This window comes from Labrus bergylta, chromosome 2 (genome assembly GCF_963930695.1).
Source record: "Labrus bergylta chromosome 2, fLabBer1.1, whole genome shotgun sequence".
Lineage (NCBI taxonomy): Eukaryota > Metazoa > Chordata > Actinopteri > Labriformes > Labridae > Labrus > Labrus bergylta.
The window spans coordinates 31075012-31097731 of NC_089196.1; the positions used below are offsets into that span (position 1 = coordinate 31075012).

At 43.8% G+C, this 22720-nt stretch overlaps 1 protein-coding gene across 4 annotated transcripts in view; it reads left to right on the plus strand.

The window, feature by feature from the left end:
* Positions 1–22720, plus strand: part of smtnb (smoothelin b) — a 76694-nt gene that overhangs the window by 18262 nt on the left and 35712 nt on the right. For all 4 annotated transcript variants that reach the window (XM_065951652.1, XM_065951654.1, XM_065951653.1 and 1 more), the window contains exons 2-6: positions 4507–4664; positions 7742–7820; positions 7916–7994; positions 8706–8773; positions 19128–19230. In XM_065951652.1, coding sequence (XP_065807724.1) covers positions 4507–4664; positions 7742–7820; positions 7916–7994; positions 8706–8773; positions 19128–19230 — 487 coding nt within the window. The remainder of the gene's footprint in view (positions 1–4506; positions 4665–7741; positions 7821–7915; positions 7995–8705; positions 8774–19127; positions 19231–22720) is intronic.

Consider the following 22720-nt stretch of genomic DNA (forward strand, 5'->3'; position numbering starts at 1 on the left):
TTTTTTTAAATTTAAACACTTTTAAACACTTCAGTCTGTTACAGCTGCAGGTCTGCTGCCAGCTGGATTTGAATCGACATGTTGCAACCAATCCGAACTGTAACATGACGCCATCTGTGCTCTGATTGGTGCTTTTCAAACATCCTGTGAGAGAGCAGGTAATGGATGACGTGCACATGTAAAGGTTGTTTCTCTCGTAAAAGTGAAAACATTTTCAGAATCCAATACTTGGATACTTTTTATTCCTCCTCTCAGATCTTCAGTCATATTTTTAAACCCGACGCTGCTGCAAGAGAAAGAGAGAGAGCAGCAGCGGTGGTGGATTCAAGTTCAAAGGTTGCTACATCCTTTTGCTTCTCAAGTCCTTTTGGCGCCTCATAAAGATGAGAGTTTATTTATCTTACAAACAGACAAACAAACAGAGAGCAGAGGAGGCGAGCCAAACGTTGCCAATGTGTGTTTGTTTTTTTGCCTTCAATATTCAGGAATTAAAAATCAGAAATTATCCAGTTTTGGAAGCTTAGGGCTTGGATTTTTACTGACTTGGTATCGAAACAGGTATCAACATGAGTGATATGTTTTTATATTCATGTTAGATGTTGGCTAGTATTGTATTAAAAATCTGGTATCGTGACTTCAGCTCTTCAGTCATAATTTGAATCCAAAACTGCCACAAACAAAAATGGGCGAGAGCAGCGGTGGTCCATTCAAATTTAAGTCCTTCTTGCGTTCTCATAAAGATGCAAAAGTCACGTTCATGTCTCTTACAAACTGGGAACAAAAGTAGTGACACTGTCTCAATTGCATAAATACGTTGGCAACACATTTGTGCAGAATTTAACCTCAGATTTTTGGTGATTAAAAAACAAGAAACTACCCAAAACTGGAGCTTAGGAGTTCTGTTTTTGTTGCCCTGATATCAAACATGTGTTGGCATTGTTAGAGTTTTACTAGAATCATATCTAAAGTTTAAAATTCTGGTTCATGACACACCTAGTCTCTTATTAAAACAATAAGTTTGGGACTCCTCTGCAGACTCTTATATGTAATTTTGCTGCATTTTTAAACTGGTATGCCCAGAACTCATGCCAAACTGCAGCCTGTTTCCAAATGCACAGCAGAAGTTACTGTTCCTGAGGGGAGAGGCCCGGGCTTGAGGCTGTTCTCTTATATCTCAATAATGAGTATAAATAAATCAGTCGGTGCTAAAAGTTGGCAGGGAAACGGCTGTATAATCAGATCATGACATGCAAACCTTGACAGTGTGGTAACAGACAGCTCCCTGGAGGGTTTGCTTTGTGTGTGTGTGTGTGTGTGTGTGTGTGTGTGTGTGTGTGTGTGTGTGTGTGCGTGGGAGAGCGGGGAGAGACTGGACAATGGTCGATATGTGCGCGTGTGCTTCCCTCCTCCTCATTGAATCATCTCGCTCTTACGTTGGACCAAAAACTCAGTTCCCGATCTGCACATTTCTCGACCTTCTCTTTCCTTGTGAGTCAGCAGGAATGTGAGGAATGACCCGTACGAGGCCTGGCGCTTTCCCACCCTGCTTCTCATCTGCCCATTTTTAGGCATACACAACTCCAGCTTCTCTTCCCACTTTTTCACCATGTCATCCTTTCTCCCTGTTAACCGCTTTCCTTTCCCCCCCCCCTCTTATTCTTCTACCTCCTTCCTCGTATATTTTCCTTCCTCTCAGCGAGCACTTTCTCCTCGCTGGCTCGTTATTTTCAGTCAGCTCAGCACTTAAATTTCCACAAATTACAGCATATAGGAGAGCCCCTCTGAGCTCGTGCAGCTCGGCCTGCATATTTTTGTCAAACCACAGTGAGACCTCAAAACCGCCGGCCCTGAGACCCCCCCCCTCCTCTGATCCTCGTCATCCTCCTCTGGGCCCAGCAGGGGGGGCACATCAACCCCGTTTCTCATCCCATCAGGGTGTAAAGGCTCACATCCAGCTCCTTTTTAGAAGAAACCAGTTGGCGTGCAAAGGTTTGTGTCTGGACTCTGCAGGTTTTAACTGGTGCAGCAGGAAAACCTTAAAGTGTGTGTTTGTGCGCCGTGAAGTGAATCCCCCAAAATCCTGCCAGAGGAGCCGCTCATCTCTGCATGTGCTGACAGGCTCCCGCTGTCGACCAAAAGAGAGATCTGTCTCTTATTATTCGACAGGAGAGGGCTCCCCCTGCCCGCCCGCGCTCACATGAAAGCGTCCAGCTTGCAGACACCTTTAACTACTCCTCTGCTTGAAAAAATAAACTCTTTCACTAATAGTTCTCAGAGCGATGACATGGCTCGCTGAGTGTCGTAAAGTGAGCCTCTTCAACATGCGAGTCTCCGGGGGGGCCTCCCTGCAGCCTGGCTACTGTTCAACCTACATGAATTACAGCCAGAGAAGAAGAAGAAGAAGACACCTGTCCGATAAGTCGACCTTTATTCTTCCTTACAAGCACCATGCTGTTAAAAGCGTGCCTGTTTCTCCTCCTCTGCACCGCGCTCAGGTGCTCCATGTCGTTTCACATCAGTGATGTCAGATCACCTGTCATCACCAATCTATAAGCCGTCCGTCTGCCCTGCTGACCCGCTAACTCCCTGCTACACATCAGGAGCCAGGCCAGGCCGGGGCGGGACGTCACTCACCTGATGTTACTTTAGGTATCGGCTCCAGCAGCTGTATGGGATTCAATTTACAAACTGCATTTAAGGGCTCACACTAATGCTAACATGTCAACTTCCTGGTATGGTTGTAAAACTTTATGATACTTTTCTGTATCAGGTGTTTTAAAACAATGCAATCTCCGGATTTATTATGATTGAAGGTGTCAAAAAGATAAGATAAAAAAAAAAAAAACTACAGATCAGCTCACAGGTCAGCTAATAGAGATGTTTCTCCAGTTCCTTTTGTCGTCTCATGAAGACACAAAAGTTACATTTATGTCTCAAACAAACTGACTCAATTTCGAAAAAATACACTGGCAACGTCTTGTAAATGTTGGTATTTGAAAACAAGAAATAAACAATATTAGGTGCTTAGGACTTTTATTTTTTTGCTATGGTAAACAGGTATCTATTGCATTTTTTGTATCATATCAAAGTTTGTAGGTGAGGATGAGGAGTGGATACGCGAGGGGGGATGGGGAGGTTATGAAGGACGGGGGATGATGTGGTCTCGTGTGAGAATATGTAGTGAAATAGTGGAGATATTTTTAGTCTAGATCAGAGCAGTTGACTGACAGAGCAGCAGGAAGGTTTGCCAACATTTCTAGCTGCTCACAGGGTTTAATAAAAAAAAAAAACACTTTTTCTTGTACATGCTGTAAAAAAACAAAAACGAGTTGTTTAATGATAAAAAAAGTTAGTGTCTGGATTGCCTTTTTAGGCAGTTGACCGATTTTTGGATAAGTTGAGATGATAACGTTCACATGGAATCTTTTACTAACATGCTTAACTTGTATTTATTAGTTGTTTTAGTCAACACAGTGTGTTTCCTTTTATCGTATAGTCGACCCTGTAAGCTTCATCCACCACTTCTGCGTCATGTCTTCCCTTAAAGGCTTTACATGCGATTTTTTGATCCAGCAGATGTCGCCCTTGAGCACCAGCATGAAACCAAAACAACTCGCGCTGCATTGTTGTGTTAGCATGCTAATGCTAGTGATCTTTATTATGCTGGTATCTTCACACTGCATGTAAATTTACCTGAAATGAGCGTGATCTAGAAACACAGTTAAGCAGTGAGTACAGTATGTTATTCTTCTTTTCTCTAGTCCCTCAATTAAACAACTTTTATACACGAGGGGAGGAGTCAGCCGGCCGTCCTGGCGATGTAAACAAAGTGAAGATAGGACTCTGAAAACATCACAGACAGTGGGACTCGGGTGTTACACCCATTGTAGACAGTCATGACTCACAGAGTTATTTTCAGAGGATATACTTGATTTATATTATATTTAAGTGTGGGAAAATCTCATATAAAGTCTTTAAGGGGACCACCCCCCACCTGTTGATCATTTGTGAAAAACCACAGCAAGAGGATTTCAAAATTGAAATCAAAATTGACTTTTGATTCAAACAGAAATTTACAGTTTTACGCTAACTTCTCGTTAAACGGACAATGAGCGATAAGTTATTGTGACCTTTTGGTTTTACAGTGAAGGTCGGTTCCTAAACTTTCTTTTGGGACGTCTGTGTTTGTGTGTTTGGTGAGTTTGGCTCACAGTCGGCCCCTTCTTATAAACAAGTGCATTATTGTCCTTGTTTGACGGGGTTAATTACAGGGAGCAGAGAGGACGACAGTGACTGACGGAGGTTCGAGCTACAGCTGCACGCTGCTTACCCTGTACTTCTGCAGACTCACCGCCTTCCACTTCCACTTAGAGAACAAGCCAGTGACCCATAACATTTTATAAAACAGGGGCCACTTACTGCATCACGTTCTTTAAGGGGTTTACTGTGCAAGTGTAAAGAGTGTCGGCAACCTTTTGACACTTGCATCATGTTTTGTTTCTAAAGCTGGATGGAACTGTCGATCTGGACGAGAGACGTCTCATCCGTTCAGCCATCCGGGATTTGAGGAGGAGGGAGATCGAGGACATGGAGGCGGCTCTGGCAAGCAAGAGGTTTAGGCCAACACGGCTGAAACAGCAGGAGGACAAGGAGAACCACCACAGGTAAAAACACACACACAAACTCAAAGCCTTTTCACACATGCACAAAACTCCTGAACATTTTTTTTTGGGTTGAACTGCAAGTGTGAACGCAAACTGCTAGATTTCCAACCTGAATCATCCAGTTTTTCCTGCCAGCCCCAAGTTTTACATTTCCACAAGAAGTCGGGGTGAGACAATGTTTGAATGCAGCAGCAAATATATTTGTGGAAATTCACCCAGTACAAGTGGGCGGAGTCATGTTGCTTATATCCTGCAACAGGTGCACAACCAGTTGGATATCCGTGCAGGTAATGAAAGGCCTTCATGCTCTTTTTGCTCTCCAGTGTGTTTTTTTTCCACTCATTAGTTGATACTGTGAATACGGTCCATTGTACAATTCTACAATTCACAACACAAGCAAGGATCTAGAAAAAAAGGAACAATGTCAGTAAGAGCAAACTATCAGCTTTGAGTCTGATTGGACACACAGGTGCTGACAGGAAGTGACCAGAGGCAAAGCACAACATTGAGGGCAGTTCTTGAGAGCTCTAATCAGTATAGAAACCATCTTATAAGTCGTCATTATCAAACAAAAACCATCGTCATACTTAAGTTAGTAGGTATTCATGAAAGAGCTGGGTCTTTAGCTTTTTGTTAAAGGTGCAGAGGGACTCTGCAGATCACATGGAGTTTCCATTCACACAAAGAGTTGATATAAAGACAAAGTGTGTGAACTCTGTTGAACTCTGTTGAACTCTGTGACGTTGTCCATCTTATTGGATTTGTGAGTCCTGAGTCCTACCCCCCTTTAGACAGAACAAATCTCCCTCTGTTAGGGGCTTGTGTAAAAGAGCTCCTCCAGGGAGATTTCAGAGGCAGTCACTCCTGAAGAAATTTTCATGAGTGCATGTGTGAAACTGGTCGCTGGTCACACGGGTCCAGGTGAGCTGGAGAAGCTGAGAACTAGTCACTAACCCAGACGCAGCATTCGTCACCTCCAGTGGGAAAATATGAGAGACGTCTGGAAAAGTGAAGTCAGGAAGATGGAAGGGGACAGAAACCGCAGCAGCAGACATTTCCATTGTGTTAGGACGTCTCAAAATTCATACTTAATACGACTACAGCTCATGAATGTCTCTGCTGATGTCGTCAGGTTACCTCACTGTCAGCATTAAAATACTGAGAGTCTCTTTTGTTTATCTTCTGCCATTTTCACACATGCACTTCTTAAAAAGGTCTAAAATATCAGGACAGGCTGACCCTAAAGTCTTCTTAAGTTCTCCTTTCACAGTCCCTCACAGCGGGAGATTTTCCCCGTCTGAAGGGGGGGAGGGGGGGGTCTCAGAAGGCAGGACTGGTTAAAGAGGACGCTGCAGGAAGTCACAGTGTCATGTGTACAGGCTCTCTTTTCATTGTCAAACATGGGAGGTGCATTGTGGGATTTTGACACAAGAAATTAGTCATGAGACAAACATCTGTAACGGCAATCGGCTAAATTGTTATTTCAAACATCAGTATCATCAGCCTTGATTTTCCTAATCGGTGCATCTCTAATTTTTGACCTTAATGAGGCAAGAGAAGCTTCCGCTGTTTGCCGATCAGCATCAAACAAAATCTTTTTTGTTTGATGCTGTTTTTTGCAAAATATCTTGAAAACACATCAGGAACAATCACTACAAAAATATGGGAAGTGAAAATGCTGTCACAGGTGTTTATTTTTTAAAAATTAAAAAAATTTTTTTTTTTGTATTTTACTTTTTTTATTTCTTTATGACAAAAGTTTGTTAGTAGAAATAATAGAAATACAGTTGTTTAGATTTTTTATTTTATTTTATTTATTTATTTGTATTGGTGATAAGGTGAACAAAATGAAACAAGAATACATCAACATGACAAAAGGTGTTTATTACTGTCAGTTTATCTTTGGACTGAAGCTGAGCAGCGCTTGAACCCCTCTGGGTGTCTGTTCCTCTCTCTGTCACTATAAAGACCAGAGGACAGGTCTAATGATTTCCATTCACTGCAGCTCTCAGACGCCTCGAGTTACAATAACAAAGGAGGCGCCTCACTGCGGCTGCTAAAGAAGCATACCTACTGTAGAGAATACACACGTGCTGTCAGACGCACACGCTCTGAAGCCGCCTGATCGTTGCATTATCCCGTGCCTCTCTTGAGGAATGTGAACTATTCCGCTCAGACGTGCCACACTTCCTTTAAAGTGTCCGTAATGAGAGAGAAGTATGAGTAATAGAAACCGACATAAAAGCGTGCCGTGAAATGGAGAAAATGAGGCAGAAAGGAGAGCGGCCCTCTTTCAGATGTGTCACGTCTGTCTCATCTGTTCCAGCAGAGTTGGACTTTTTCTGCACTTAATTTATATTTCTTCTAAGCGGCAACTTCTGGTGTCAGATAGTGAATTCAAAGAGGAGAAATCCATCCAACCATCCATCATCTATACTGCTTATTCCCATTCCGGGGTCACGGGGGGGGGTGGAGCCCGATCCCAGCTGTCATTGGGGCGAGAGGCGGGGTTACACCCTGTACTGTTCACCGGTCAATCAAAGGACAGACATATAGAGACAGACAACCAGCCACACTCACATTCACACCTACGGGCTCAATGAGGAGAAAGCTGGTGCATTTGCATAACTGTGGGCGTGGCTAAATTGACTGACAGATGGACGGAAAGCTCAAGGATCCACCTCTTAGTCTTTTTCTAGATCAATAAAAAAAAAAAGTAGAGTTGACATTTCCAGCACGGCGACCAACGTTACCAACCAATAGGTGAATTCACCGAGACTACATCCGACCAGTCAATTATTTTGAGTCATTTTTATTGGATAGGATAGCGATAGAGACACAGGAAATGTGGGGGAGAGAAAGATGTGGGGCGACAGTGTCAGCTCCTGGAGTCGACCCTGCGACCTGTGTGATAAGCAGTGTAGCCTCTTCTCTACCGACTTCCTCTCCCCACAGAAAGCTGATATCTTGAGAGTTGTCTTCCTGTGTCTTTCACACACACACAGCGGAATTTAAAGATTGTTGTTTTAAGGTACTATGATATGAAGTTGGTAACACTTATTCTGTCTCTTTTCAAGGTCGGACACCAGCGACAACTTGGACGTGCTGTCACACAAACTGAAGTCCATTCAGGACGTTGATGAGCTCACAAAAATGGTGAGTATGACCGCCATCGAGTCATGATGTATTATGGCGACCCAGTCTTCTCATGTGTGCGCTGACTTTTATTTTTTTTGCTTGTTTGCTTGAAGCTCCGTGCTGCCAGCGAGTACGAGGAGAGGAAGATGATCCGAGCAGCCATCCGACAAATCCGAGAAGAGCAGCCGCAAGGTGAGCGCAGCTGTTTGACTGAACGGAGCCAGACGGAGGTGCTAGAGTACAAAAAAACTGCAGTTTTCTACAGTCAATAATTACATCTTAATGATTATGTTGCACATTTTACTAACTGTGAAGAACCCTGGGAATGCGTATAATTACTGTTTGTGCATGCATGATTAATGTGGAAGAGATGGGGGTCAGTCTGTGGCTGCTGTAGATCTACCTGCTGATGCTGGATCAGACGGTGGATTCCTGTCATTCCTTTGCACTGTCTCGCTCCGTGTGAGGCCTCTGTCACTCTGAAACACTCAGACTGTCCCACCTCCTCGCACGGAGCCACGTCAGGATACCTTCAGGACATATTATCTCTGACATCTTGGCTTGTGTCCCATCTGTGTTTTGTCTCAGACATCAGATGGGATAATGAGTCACTTTCTTCCTTCTGAATATTGCACTGATGTCTGTGTGTCTGTGTGTCTGTGTGTCTGTGTGTCTGTGTCTGTGTCTGTGTCTGTGTCTGTGTCTGTGTGTGTGTGTGTGTGTGTGTGTGTGTGTGTGTGTGTGTGTGTGTGTGTGTGTGTGTGTGTGTGTGTGTGTGTGTGTGTGTGTGTGTGTGTGTGTGTGTGTGTGTGTGTGTGTGTGTGTGTGTGTGTGTGTGTGTGTGTGTGTGTGTGTGTGTGTGTGTGTGTGTGTGTGTGTGTGTGTGTGTGTGTGTGTTTTTAGGTGGGAAAGCTCCTGGACGTTGCCTGGAGCCTGAGAATGTGGAGCCCCAGAGCACCATGGGAACTGGGGTGAGTACAGCACTTAATTAGAGCTAAAGAGCGGTGTCCGAAGTCTAAAGCGGGGTGCACACTGCAAGATAAGCAGGCTGATTTTAGGCCTGATTTCTCCCCTTCTGACAAAAGTAAGCAAAATCCAAATTTCTGATTGCAATTAAGACAGTTTGCATGACTTTTCCTGCAATTTTTGATAAGTCAAAACAAGAAATTGCCCTATTTTGGCTGCCTAGGATTTCTATTTTGGTTGCCGTGGTGTCAAAACAGGTATCCATATTGTTAGATCTTTTCTAGTATCTTATCAGAGTTTAAAAATTCTGACTCGTCCATATGCTGCCAATGTCAAAATGAGTCAAAATGTTTTTTTGAATTTGCACAGTTGTCTTTTTTTTTTCTTCTAATGCACATCGTCAAAGCAGCTGCAGCATGTTTTGCTTCTGCTGCTTACTGCACGATGAAGTCTGAACATCACTTTAAATAGCTGACAGATGCATCATGTAAGCCTCCATCTGCAAACAACAAAACAAAACAAAAAAAAAACGAAAACCCAGCTCAGATTAATTAGCGTCTGCAGAGTTTGTTTTGCCCGGTAACGGAGAGCGCTGAGGTTTTTCATGCTGCCACAGAGAAGAATGCAGCAAACAAGAGGCATTGTGTCTTGAGTCACACACACTGTGTCATGAATGTGGCCACAACACCGCACACACAAAACACATGCTTGGGCTGCCACGAAGCAAAGAATGTGTTTTTTGTTTTTTAACATCCTCATCCAGGTTTGGCCGAGTACGAGGAGAAAGATAAAATACACTCTGAGCCCGGTGTTTAGTGAAGGCTGTAAATTGTTTCTGACAGGTCGTCGGCCGTCTCCCCCTGCACAGTCGTCTTCAACACATCTGTCTGTGCAGCTTTTCACACTCACACACAAGAGACTAAAAGAAGCTTGAAGACTTTTTAAAATGTATTCATCTCACCTGATCAAACACTTTATATTCAAACGTATCTGATGACATCAAATATGTTTCACCTCAGCCTCCTCTCAGGGGTCTCGCACAGCTGGCGGGCCCCCTAGTGGAGGGGAGCAGCCGGTGTTTTCAGAGTTGAACAAAACTTTTTTATCTCTTTCAGCCTATCAGATTGAATTATACGGCTCCTGCAGTGAACATGATGTGAAGATATGAGGCTAAAAACCGTCTGGGAGAGTCTGCCGGGGTGCCAGATGTTATCTTATCTGCTGTGTGTGATCACAGTTCTCTGATGAAAGAGAAAAAAAAAAACCTCTTTCTGTTGAGTTAATTTTGAGTGCATGCCGTCATCGATGTTGCAGCTTTTTTAGTATTTGACCGGTGGAAGTGGAGGGGAAAACAATCAGTGACATCATCACACCTCTGCTAGTCCGGAGTTTTTTCCATATTCACACAACTTCTGAACATTTCTAGAAAATCTCCAGACATGAAATTGAAGAGTCTCCCTGAGTTGCTCTTTCACTCATGACCCTTACAGTGGGAGGTTTCCCCTCTCAGACAATCAATCAATCAAACAAACTTTATTTATACAGCACCTTTCACACAAATTGAATTGCAGTTGAAGAGTGCAGAAAAGTTATTGAGGAAAAAGTAGTTTATAAAATCATTGAGAGACTAATGCACACCAATAAGAATTTAAAAAATATGTATACAAATGAAAAAATAAAATACGACACATAAAAGCAATAAGATATTAAAATTAATTCATAGGAGAAGAATATTTAAAATTATAGTAGGATTAAAAAAGACAATACAATAATGTTAAGATTTGATTTGATATAAAAGTCAGACTGAATAAATGAGTTTTAGGACTGCGTTTAAAATCTGTGTAGAGCCAATTCATAACTCAATTCCTAACTAGTGTTAGCGAGCGCTTTTACAGAAGAGCATATGGGATAATATGCAGGAAGGATTTCTCCGTTGTGTTCCTCTCGTTCCTGTTTTCCACACTTCCTCTCCGCTGAGGTGGAGGTCGGAGCAGGCCGTGCATGAATGAGGACGGCGGTGGTTGTGGGGACGACTCAGTCCGATGGTGACAAGGTGACAGGTCAGGTGGCTATAGACTTTATAAAACATGGACGTAGTCTCAGTGACGTCAGACAGTGGTTTCTTAAGGGGCGTTATGAAGCCCAACGATGGCATTCACCATATTGAACATGAGGACTCCAACTGACTTTGATCAATGTAGAAACATCAGAGAGGTGGAGCTGATGGGCAAACAGCTACATCGTGCCTGTCAGTCAAGTATTCAAATGTATCCATAACTCTTATTAAGCCTTAATATGATCAAAAAATGTGATATAGAGATCAAAACGTTTTTTTTGTTTGACTAGGCTCAGTGGCGATTCTAGAGTCTGTTGGGGCCCGTCATGTCTGCCAGTGTCTCGACGCTTACTCCTCTTCCTCTCTCATCCCGTTTCTTTTTTCTCTCCTGTAGACGGATCATTCCTGTTCATGTTTTCTTTGTTGACTTTCATCGACAAACTTTGGTTTTTCACAGCAATGCTGCATGCAACGCTAAGCAGGGCAACGAGAGTGAGTGCTGTAAGATGGGCCCCCCCTTAGGGAGGTTTCCTACTGTTTACATTTGTTCAGACGAGCAGAAAACTCCTGAAAAGAATGCTGATATATCCCTGGAGGAGCTGTGTGTGTGAACGCAAAGAGCCACATTTTTCACTCTGAATTCATGTGAGAACACAGCAGGATATTATCAGGAAAATTCACCTCGAGCCAATAGGAGGGGGGGAGTGACGTTTATATCCCTCCGCTACTTATGCGTCTTTTTCATGTTATGTATTACCTTAGGAGACCCCCCCGCACCCCCCCCCCCTCCTGTCCTGTCTGACAGGGAAAGTGTCCCGCTGTGAGGAGCATAATGTGAACAACATGTCAGGAAACTCTCCAGAACAGTCCTCCTGAAATTTTCTAGAAATTTACAGGAGTGCATGTGTGAAAGAGGTTATAGAGCGGAGAAGGAAGACAGTTAGTGTCAGTTCTATTGTCTGTTACTGGCTGTGCTTTACTTGAATTTTCTGTGTGTGTGTGTGTGTGTGTGTCTATTGTCCTCCTAAAGGAAGCGATGATAGCACGCTGGCGTCACAGGAAGTTAAGCCTTTCTTACCTCACTTCCTGTAAGACAGCTGAGCGGTGCTGTTGGTTGGGATTGCGAGCTACAGGTGGTGTGATAAACGAGTGTGGTGGTGGTGGAGAGGGGCGGAGGGGTGGAGGGGTGGAGGGGCGGGCGGGGGGGTCTCACAGACAGACCGGCAGCCCACCAGCTGTGCCCCAGCAGTGTTGTCTGTGCAGGAATGGGAACGTGGCCAAACACAACATCAGCCAGCAGCAGCAGCAGCAGCAGCGGGGCTCCTTCCACTCGCATCACAGCAGCGGATCTCTTTGAGCTGCGTGCGATTGTCCCGAGGCAGATGGAGGTCCTAGATAGGCGCCCGCAGCGGCCAAACACACACGTAAACACACACGTAAACACACAATATTTGTATCCAGCAAGCAAGTGGAGACAAACAAAAGCACAATTGGATCGCTTCATGTTTGATTCTTGGATTAATATAACTGTTAATCTTAGCAGATTTCAGACCCCATCATGTTTTTAGAGGCATGGTAGATCAACTTTTAAAGGTTTTGTTAACGCTCACCTTGGGGAAAAATCATACTAAGGGTGCCTGTTTAAAAAATTACCAACCAACGATTATGAGGAAACCTGCAAGAGAAAAAAAAAAGTTTGAATAAAGGACAATGGGAATCAAAGCTTTGGAGTCCCACATGAAATCCTTAAAGCACCAACGCTATACTCAGTGCAAAAATTATATGAATTTGACTTTTTGGGGTCTTTAAAAGGTCGTCCAAAGTGTGCAGCAGCACCGAAGAGCTAAGAAAAGACTTCAACTAATTATATTTCAAGGGGAGAAAGGACCTTTAATTATAACTTTAAAGTAAATATGTGTAAATTATGTAAATATTGAACTGTTGAGGGTCTGTTACGGTGAAAAAAATCATCTCTTCTCAAAAGTGGAATATCAGTTACGGAAATAAGAAAAGGAGGTCAAAACAAAGGCAGAGTGTGTCAGAAGTTAATGTGTCAACCAGGCAACCCTTTAACCTGTGTGTGTATGTGTGTGTGTATGTGTGTGTGTGTGTGTGTGTGGGTGGGTGTGTGTTTTGTGGTGGGGGTTAGATCCCTGTGGAGACAGAATGGGAGGGAGGGGAAGTCAAAGGGAGTGGCTTGTTGGTACTATGTGTGTTGTGTGTGTGTGTGTGTGTGTGTGTGTGTGTGTGTGTGTGTGTGTGTGTCTGTCTGTGTGTGTTGTTGGTGGTTGTGTGTGTAATGTGGTGTGTGTGAGGGAGCAGAGCGTCAGAATAGCGGACGTCCTGACTCCGAGAGAGAGAGAGAGAGAGAGAGAGAGCGAGGCGGTTCAGGAGGTAAATGTCATTCTGAGTTTTCTCCTGTCGTGTGTCACAGCTCCTCTCTTGCTCTCTTCAAAATTTTCTTTTTTTTTTTTGAAGAATGGGACGTACCTGCTTCTCTGTTGACCTTTAAGGTTTGTTTACATCAGGCTTTATTTGTTTTTCATCAATCTGACAGTTTAACTCTGAGGATGAGGATTAAGCTATGGATCAATCAATGACATAAGATGTGATACACTTTGACACTTCGGTTCTTTTTGATGCTGTGTGTTTTCAAATGATCCATTCTTTGTTTCGTTAATGTTTGAAAGGTATCGAAAAGGAACAGAAGCTTAAAAAAAACGACAGATCTTCAGTCATATTTTTAACTTAACGCTGTCAATACGATCGATACCTCATGATGATAATTAAGGTCGTCAAAATGTTCCATACTTTTGATAATCAGTGGTGTCGAAAAAGTACATCAGCTTTAAAAAAAAAAAAAAAAAAGTCAGATTTTTAACCAAAAGCTTTTTCCAGAGAAAAAAAAGACAGAGAAAGCTCTGTCTAAATTTCACAAATCCGATGGCAACGTTCTTGTACCTAAATGTTGTCAGTGTATTTGTGCAATTTAAACAGTGTGCAGGACTTTGCCTGACATTTTTGGTCATTAAAAAACAAGAACTTGTCGCTGGTAAATGACTTCTTACAGGCGTTAAAATCAAATCAGAAGCAATCATTTCACATTAAAAGCATGTTTATTTATTTTTTAGTAATTAAAGCCTTTGTTTCCCTCTGAGACTTCAAATCTCGGTGTGACAGGAGAGCTCCGGTAGACTGTTTGGTTGTGAGGTGTGTTCTGTTTTTTCAATCATGTGTCAGTCTTTAAAGTTTGCCTGATCTGAGGAGGACGGCATCTCGCTCCTGTGTCTGTTGATTGTTTGATATGGAAGTGGAAAAGACAAATTGAATCTTGCTCTTGAGGTGTTGCAGCTCCAGACACACAAAGTGTATTTTAATGTCCTCACAAACTTTTTGCAAGAACAAACTTTGGTAGAGGTTTTAGCTTCTCGAGTTTGAGAAAAAGTAAACCGGAGAGTGTAAGCTCAGATTGAAATGTGATGATGTGCAGTGAGTAACAGAAAATGGAATAAGGCTTTAGTGTTTTCTGTGGGTTCCCTCAGACTGAGTGTGTGTGTGTGTGTGTGTGTGTGTGTGTGTGCATGTGTGACTGAGATGATTGCTCCTCCATCCAGCTCCTGTATTTCAGGCTCTGGAGGTGAGCCGAGGCTGTGGTTCCTCAGGCTGCAAGTAATGGAAAGAAAGAGCAGTAGGGTTTCTCCTCTCGTCCACGTGGAGGCATGGAAGACCCCGCTAATGATCCGGCCTTACTGAAGCAGTCTGTGCACGATGCATGCAAGAACTAAAACAGCTGGATTGTTTAACCAGCTTTTTTTTTTTCCCTGCCAGCCTCCTAATACAGTTTCCACAAGAAGGCACGGTGATCTAATGTGTGCACACAGCAGGTTATATTCAGCGAAATCCACTGTGAGCGAGCGATGGTGATATTAGAGCAGTGTTTAAACTCAGTTCTGCAATCCTGGATTTCTGCACGTCTCTCTAATGTCATGTCCTACCTCCTTAGACCCCCCCCCCCCACAAACACACACACACACTTGTCTGACAGTGACATCTTAAAGTGTGATGGACATGTTTTGAAGATTTCTGGAGTGCATGTGTGAAAACAGCTCGAGGAAAAAAATACTGCAAGCGACAAAAAGCAGTCCAAGAAAATCAACGAGTCATTACCATGTCTAATGAGTTCCGAGGACACATTCTTGTGCAGCAACAACACAAAAGAGTTAAGAAATGACGAGAGAGAGCGAGGTCAGGCTCGTTGTGAGTGGAGTCAATCAAAGAGTCACGGGGGGGGGGGGGGTAATTGCGTTTGAGCCGTAAACACAATTAGAGAGAACGATGCCTTTTTCTCACCCGCCCCCTCCTCCCTGCAGACAGCTTCAGACAGACAGCCATCATTTCACAGCTCCCACCAAACCACACGGCACATATTTCTCACAGACACTGAGGCAAAAGAAGAAGAAGAAAAAAAAAAGGGAAGATTAAGAGAAAAAGTGGAGACGCAGAGCAGAGCGCCGACCTGCTGCCAGACACCGAGCTCCGTGTCTGAGAGGCCTTCAAGACCTGACGGAGAGGGAACTGACACCGTCCCACTCATCTGGCCTCAGGAGCCCTGGGTGTGTGTGTGTGTGTGCGTGTGTGTGTGTGTGTGTGTGACTATAATTGCAGAACCCGGTATACACAAAAACAACTGTCCACAGTTGTGACCACAGCGAGGCGTGGGCCCTCCGGATACCACAAAACCCCTCAACTCCACAAAAAAAAACAACAGCAGTGCTGAGACACACACACACACACACACACAGATACACATACACATACACACACACACACCAAAGTTATTAACGTACAAAAAATGATGAAATGACTGAATCAAAAACAGTTTTGTGTAACTGAAATCAGAGGCATGTTTAGACTTTTTTTTTTTTTTAAGATTTATTTTTGGGCTTTTTGTGCCTTTAATGCAGAGAGAGGACAGTGGATAGAGTCAGAAACCAGGGAGAGAGAGGACAGTGGATAGAGTCGGAAACCAGAGAGAGAGAGGACAGTGGATAGAGTCGGAAACCAGGGAGAGAGAGGACAGTGGATAGAGTCGGAAACCAGGGAGAGAGAGAGGACAGTGGATAGAGTCTGAAACCAGGGAGAGAGAGGACAGTGGATAGAGTCAGAAACCAGGGAGAGAGAGGACAGTGGATAGAGTCGGAAACCAGGGAGAGAGCGGACAGTGGATAGAGTCAGAAACCAGGGAGAGAGAGGACAGTGGATAGAGTCTGAAACCAGAGAGAGAGAGAGGACAGTGGATAGAGTCGGAAACCAGAGAGAGAGAGGACAGTGGATAGAGTCGGAAACCAGGGAGAGAGCGGACAGTGGATAGAGTCGGAAACCAGGGAGAGAGAGGACAGTGGATAGAGTCGGAAACCAGAGAGAGAGAGGACAGTGGATAGAGTCTGAAACCAGGGAGAGAGCGGACAGTGGATAGAGTCTGAAACCAGAGAGAGAGAGGACAGTGGATAGAGTCGGAAACCAGGGAGAGAGAGAGGACAGTGGATAGAGTCAGAAACCAGGGAGAGAGAGAGGACAGTGGATAGAGTCTGAAACCAGGGAGAGAGAGAGGACAGTGGATAGAGTCTGAAACCAGGGAGAGAGAGGACAGTGGATAGAGTCTGAAACCAGGGAGAGAGAGGACAGTGGATAGAGTCAGAAACCAGGGAGAGAGAGGACCTGGAGTCGGAAACCAGGGAGAGAGAGGACAGTGGATAGAGTCGGAAACCAGGGAGAGAGAGGACAGTGGATAGAGTCAGAAACCAGGGAGAGAGAGGACAGTGGATAGAGTCAGAAACCAGGGAGAGAGAGTGGGGAATGACATGCGGGAAGGGGGCCTCGGGTGGAAGCGAACCCGGACCTACCGCTCGAGACGAGAGTCTCAACACATGGGACGCGCGCCCTAACCACTCCGCCACCAGTGCGCCCCATGTTTAGACTTTTTGACTGGAGTGGCTCACTGACTTTTGGAGGGGTGGTCTGAAGTGTGATTTGCGCACCAACACACACAAATGAATATAAATGATTCACCCTTTCTAACTAATTATACAGTATCATCTTTAAGATAATGACAACATTAATGACACAAAAAGAAGATTTATGATACATTTTTGATACAAGCACTTCAGTGAGAGTTTCCACACATGCACAGACCTCCTGGGAGTTTCTCAACATTTTCAGGGTGAGCTGCGTGTGCGAACGCAAAGGGACACATTTAGTAACCCAACTCTTCTAGACATTTTCCTGCCAGCCCCCGTGGTCAAAAATCATGGAGGAGAGCCGGTGTGTGAAGGCAGCAGGGAATATTAACTTCTGGCGAGCGTGAGGGTGTGATGCTGATTGACTGGTGTGATATTGGAGCACGTCATGAGGCTGCTCTTTTCTGCTTATCATTTGTTTTTGTGTAATCAGTTTGAGTGTGGCTACAAATTTTGGTGATTTAAAAACTAGAACGTTCGTTCGACATTTGGTGCCTTTGACCTCCATTTTTCTCCTGATTGATTTTTACTTGAATCGTATCAAAGTTTAAAAAATCTGTCATTGTGACGACTCTATAAAGTTGTCGAGTTTTTCTAACAGATTGATTTTTCTTTGACCCCCTCCTCACCCTGAAACATACAATCTTATTTCCTTTTTTAAACATCTTATCAGTCCTGTGCTGCCGTCTCCTTCTGTAGTTTCTGATTACATTTTCTTCTTCTTCAGTGGAGCCGCTCCGCTCTGTAATCTGCTCAAGGTGGAGAAGGTCACAGTCAGCCGAGCACAGCCGCCCGTCCTCTCTCACCTCCACCCCTCTTTTAGTTTTTATCTTTGTGTTTGGTCACAACAGTGACTCTTTCTCTCTCTGGTGATCTCACACACACACGGGCATTGATTTAAAAATCACAAAGCTGAGAAAAACTGGCAGGACTTTGTCACTGCTGACAGCTTCGCCCGTCTCTTGTGCAGGGCAGCATTGTTTACACATGGACAACTGATTGTGTGCTTGGGTGTGTGTGTGTTTGTGTCTTGCTTGAAAGCTCCTAAATGTGTTTTCAGAAGCTTTTTGAAATAATAGTAGCCTGTAAATCTGCTCAATGTATTATTTTCTTCAGCCTGTAAGGTCATGTCCTGCATATTTTTACAGGATCCACCCAAACTGTGCAGGACTTTTGTTAACCCAGATTCCACTTTTAAAAGAGAGGCTGTTCAAAAAGCCCCCACACGATACAGGAATTTAATGCTATAGTTAATGATATTTATGTTACAGAAAGTGTCACATTTAGTTTGAAGCATTGTCTGTTATTCTTGACCAAGTGGGTTTAAATATGTGAGGCCTCTGTGGAGAGACTTTGTGGAAATGGATTCAAATAATAACAGATTGTATTGTTTCTAAACGTGCTATTTGCAGTCACCAAATTGCAGACGAGGAAGCTTTTTTTTAAATCTCAATGCTCTGTAAATATAAACTATGAAAATCAAAAAAGGATTATGTGCATGATTTGAATATTCTACTGATGGATGCACAACCAGATTCTTGGCCCTTTCATAGTAAAGTTTGCGAGTCGTTGTGGATTATGAAATGTGAAGGAGTGATTTAAAGATGGTGTGTGCACACGTGCTCAGAGGAGTCTTGTTTGTGCAGCTGATCCTCGTGTGGAGGAGCTCAAGGTCAGCCTCCAGAGACCCAACAGTAGTACTGGCATCTTCATCTTTTTCACCTCCCCCCCTCTCCTCCTTCTTTCCTCCCCACCTCACCTCTCCTGTTTCCTCTCCATATGCCAAAAACACTCCTGTCTGAGATCTCCCTCCTGCTGAGACTTTCCTCTTTCGGTGCAGGATCAGACTGCAGAAGGAGCTTTATTTTTTTCTCTCAGACTGCAGGTAATCTTTAAGGAGTAGGAGAGACCAGCTGGTGGGCTGTAGAGAAAAGATTTAACACAGTATTGAGCCATGCATTTACGTTTTGTGTGTGTTGTCTTTGGCACTCAGGCGTCTCCTTCTCTCAGACATATCCAATGGAAAATAAAACAGATCTTTACTTTTCCAGCTGGTCAAACATGTTGCTCCTCATGTGTTCAGTATTTGACCTCAGCCTCGAACCAAAGACTTGTTGGGACAGACCTCAAACAGATGATCACAGGGCTGATTGTTCTCTCAGGTTTAATCGGATATCTAATTGAATTGAGAACACTGTGTGTCTGAAAAGAAAATAACATGATACATTTGGAGTGATACATGATTATACAATGTGTGAGTCTCGTCTTTTCCTTATGTCGTTCCAGGAGACGGAGCGTGAGAGTCACAGTGAGCGAGAGCGAGTCAGATCTCAGATCCTGGAGTTACACGGTCAGCAGACGCAACAAAGCAGAGAGCAGCAGAGAAAAGGTGAGTAATGCTCGTCCACTACCGATCGGATCTGAGGAGATGAAGCCTCCTTTACTCATGCACTGCTGAACATTTCCATAATAACGTTGAGGTGTAATGAGGGGACAAAGTGACCCCCCCCCCCCCCCCCCGTGCTGCATCAGTAGTAGTAACAGAGGAATGCAGAGCCAGAGGGAGGAGTGCAATGATGACAGTTTTGTCTTCATATCAATGCTATGTGGAATTGGATTTATTCACAATTTTAACAAATGAGCAGAAACCAAAAGGAAATGCAAAAATGCGTCATTTCATGCAGAAAAGATCTCACCAGTCACACACTGGCTGCGTGATTTAAAAAAAAAAAAGTTATCAGCTCCGCCTGCTCGCTCATAGTGTACTTTCCTGATTGTCTGCTGCATTTTACATATCCACTCACTCTGGCTTCTTACGGAAATTTATCTCGTGTCTGGCAGGAAAACATCCAGATAATACCAGGTTTAAAAAAGTGAGTCATTTGCAGTCATCCAGGCACCCTAACCTAAAGATTTTAGGAAACGGTCAGGAGCTTTGTGCATGTGTGAAAACTGTTTCTCGTCCTTCATTTTCTCTGCACGCTCCAAACACTTCCTATATGTTCAGCAGCGTCACACCTCAGGAGCTGTTGATACTTGAAATCTGTTTGTATACAGTAAACACTCACTTTAAGGTCAGGCTTGGGTTGGCAGTTCTAACTCAAAAAGCCAACACTGATCACCTCTGTTGTGTAAGGATGTGAATGCATATATGTCCGCCTTGATGCAATTTCCTCCTCTCTGCCTGTTAAAATAGTCCGCTGAAGGAGCCTTTCTCCCGAGGTGGTGGTCAGGAGGTCATACTCTCTTTAAGCTCCTTCATCTAACTTTTATTAACTGTTTCAGTCGCTCACAGGCAAAGGATTAATGACTCCGGCCTTTTAAGTGTGAGGACATTTCATTAAACCCTCTGTTAGCCCGAGCGTTAATTAAGAAGTATGAATGAAAGCCTTCAGAAGGTCATGAATGAACTTCCTTCACTTGAAGCTTTGCAGGCACAGAGCCAACGATGAATAGCTTGTAAAATGTCAAAAGTGCATTGTGGAGGATAAATGTTGTTATAAACCCGCCAAGAGTGTTTCGGATTTTGATATTTAAGAACAAAATTTAAAATGTACAATCTACCTCAAACAGGACACCAAATTGAACTCGTCTTTTATTCAATATAAAGGATTTTTTTTTTTTATCCCTTTTCACCTTTTTCATCAGGTCACATCTGATCTAACCTTAGCGGCTTAGCCTCAGGCTGACATCCATAATAAAAAAAGTCATTCTGTGTGGCCTGGTCTGCCCTGGACTGAGTGTCCCTCTTATGGACCTGGGCTTGGCCGTGGGCTTATGGGGAGCAACAGAGGGAAACCCAGCAGCCACACCTCTGCTAAAAAAAGCAGATACCAGAACAGAACTGAGGGCTTGGCGGAGAAAACTGCCCACTGTTCTTGATATATCCCTACCTTACAATTTAAACCAGGGTGAAGCTAGGGTAAACAACAAAAAAAAAGACCACCATAGAAAAGTAAAGAAAGAAGGCGCTTATTAAAGCGGAGACATATCAACAAAGATGTGAAGTCAGGGTGGGCCGGCTGATGTGTCTTTGCATCACAGAGGAATAAGAGATTTGGACTTGATTTGGCCTAGTTCTGTTTGGTCTTTGAATGCAACACAAACACATACCTCTACTTCTCAGACAGAAAGCTCATATTTACAAGCAGCACCTCAATGATCATGTGTCCAGCTGTTCTGCTTCATAGTCCAAACTGTAACTGCTAAGGCTGTGATTTAGGAAATGAAATGTTTGCAGACTCTCAGTGGAATGTGCTCTGTGCCTCTTTGGTTCCCAAAAGAGAAAAACGTACTGAACTTTAAGTTTAACGCTGATGCAAATTTTACTCAGAAACCCAATGAAGGACTGAGCACTAGAGCATCTGTTGTGTTGCCAGAAATACCAGGCCACTAGTCATGAATAAATTCCTACTATCAGACCTCGGCTTGCAGCTGAAGCATGATGCAAAACGTGGTCAACCAAAGAGGTGACATTGTTTTGAAATCTTTGCTTTTTCAGTCTAAAAAACCTGAAGAATTTCCAAAACCTGACACAACACCGTACCATCCCATCCCAAACCGTACCATCCCATACCATCCCATCTAATCCCATACCATCCCATCACAAACCATACCATCCCATCTAATCCCATACCATCCCATCACAAACCATACCATCCCATCTAATCCCATACCATCCCATCTAATCCCATACCATCCCATCTAATCCCATACCATCCCATCCCAAACCGTACCATCCCATACCATCCCATCACAAGCCATACCATCCCATCTAATCCCATACCATACCATCCCGTCACAAACTTTACCATCCCATCACAAACCATACCATCCCATCTAATCCCATCACAAACCATACCATCCCATCTAATCCCATACCATCCCGTCACAAACTTCACCATCCCATCTAATCCCATCACAAACCATACCATCCCATCTAATCCCATACCATCCCGTCACAAACCATACCATCACAAACCATACCATCACAAACCATACCATTCCATCTAATCCCATACCATCCCATCCCAAACCGTACCATCCCATACCATCCCATCACAAGCCATACCATCCCATCTAATCCCATACCATACCATCCCGTCACAAACTTCACCATCCCATCTAATCCCATCACAAACCATACCATCCCATCTAATCCCATACCATCCCGTCACAAACCATACCATCACAAACCATACCATCACAAACCATACCATCCCATCACAAACCATACCATTCCATCTAATCCCATACCATCCCGTCACAAACCATACCATCACAAACCATACCATCACAAACCATACCATCCCATCACAAACCATACCATTCCATCTAATCCCATACCATACCATCACAAACCATACCATCACAAACCATACCATTCCATCTAATCCCATACCATCCCATCCCAAACCGTACCATCCCATACCATCCCATCACAAGCCATACCATCCCATCTAATCCCATACCATACCATCCCGTCACAAACTTCACCATCCCATCTAATCCCATCACAAACCATACCATCCCATCTAATCCCATACCATCCCGTCACAAACCATACCATCACAAACCATACCATCCCATCTAATCCCATACCATCCCGTCACAAACCATACCATCACAAACCATACCATCACAAACCATACCATCACAAACCATACCATCCCATCACAAACCATACCATTCCATCTAATCCCATACCATCCCATCACAAACTTTACCATCCCATCTAATCCCATACCATCCCTTCACAAACCATCCCATCACAAACCATACCATCCCATCTAATCCCATACCATCCCATACCATCCCGTCACAAACCATACCATCACATACCATCCCATCACAAACCATACCATTCCATCTAATCCTAT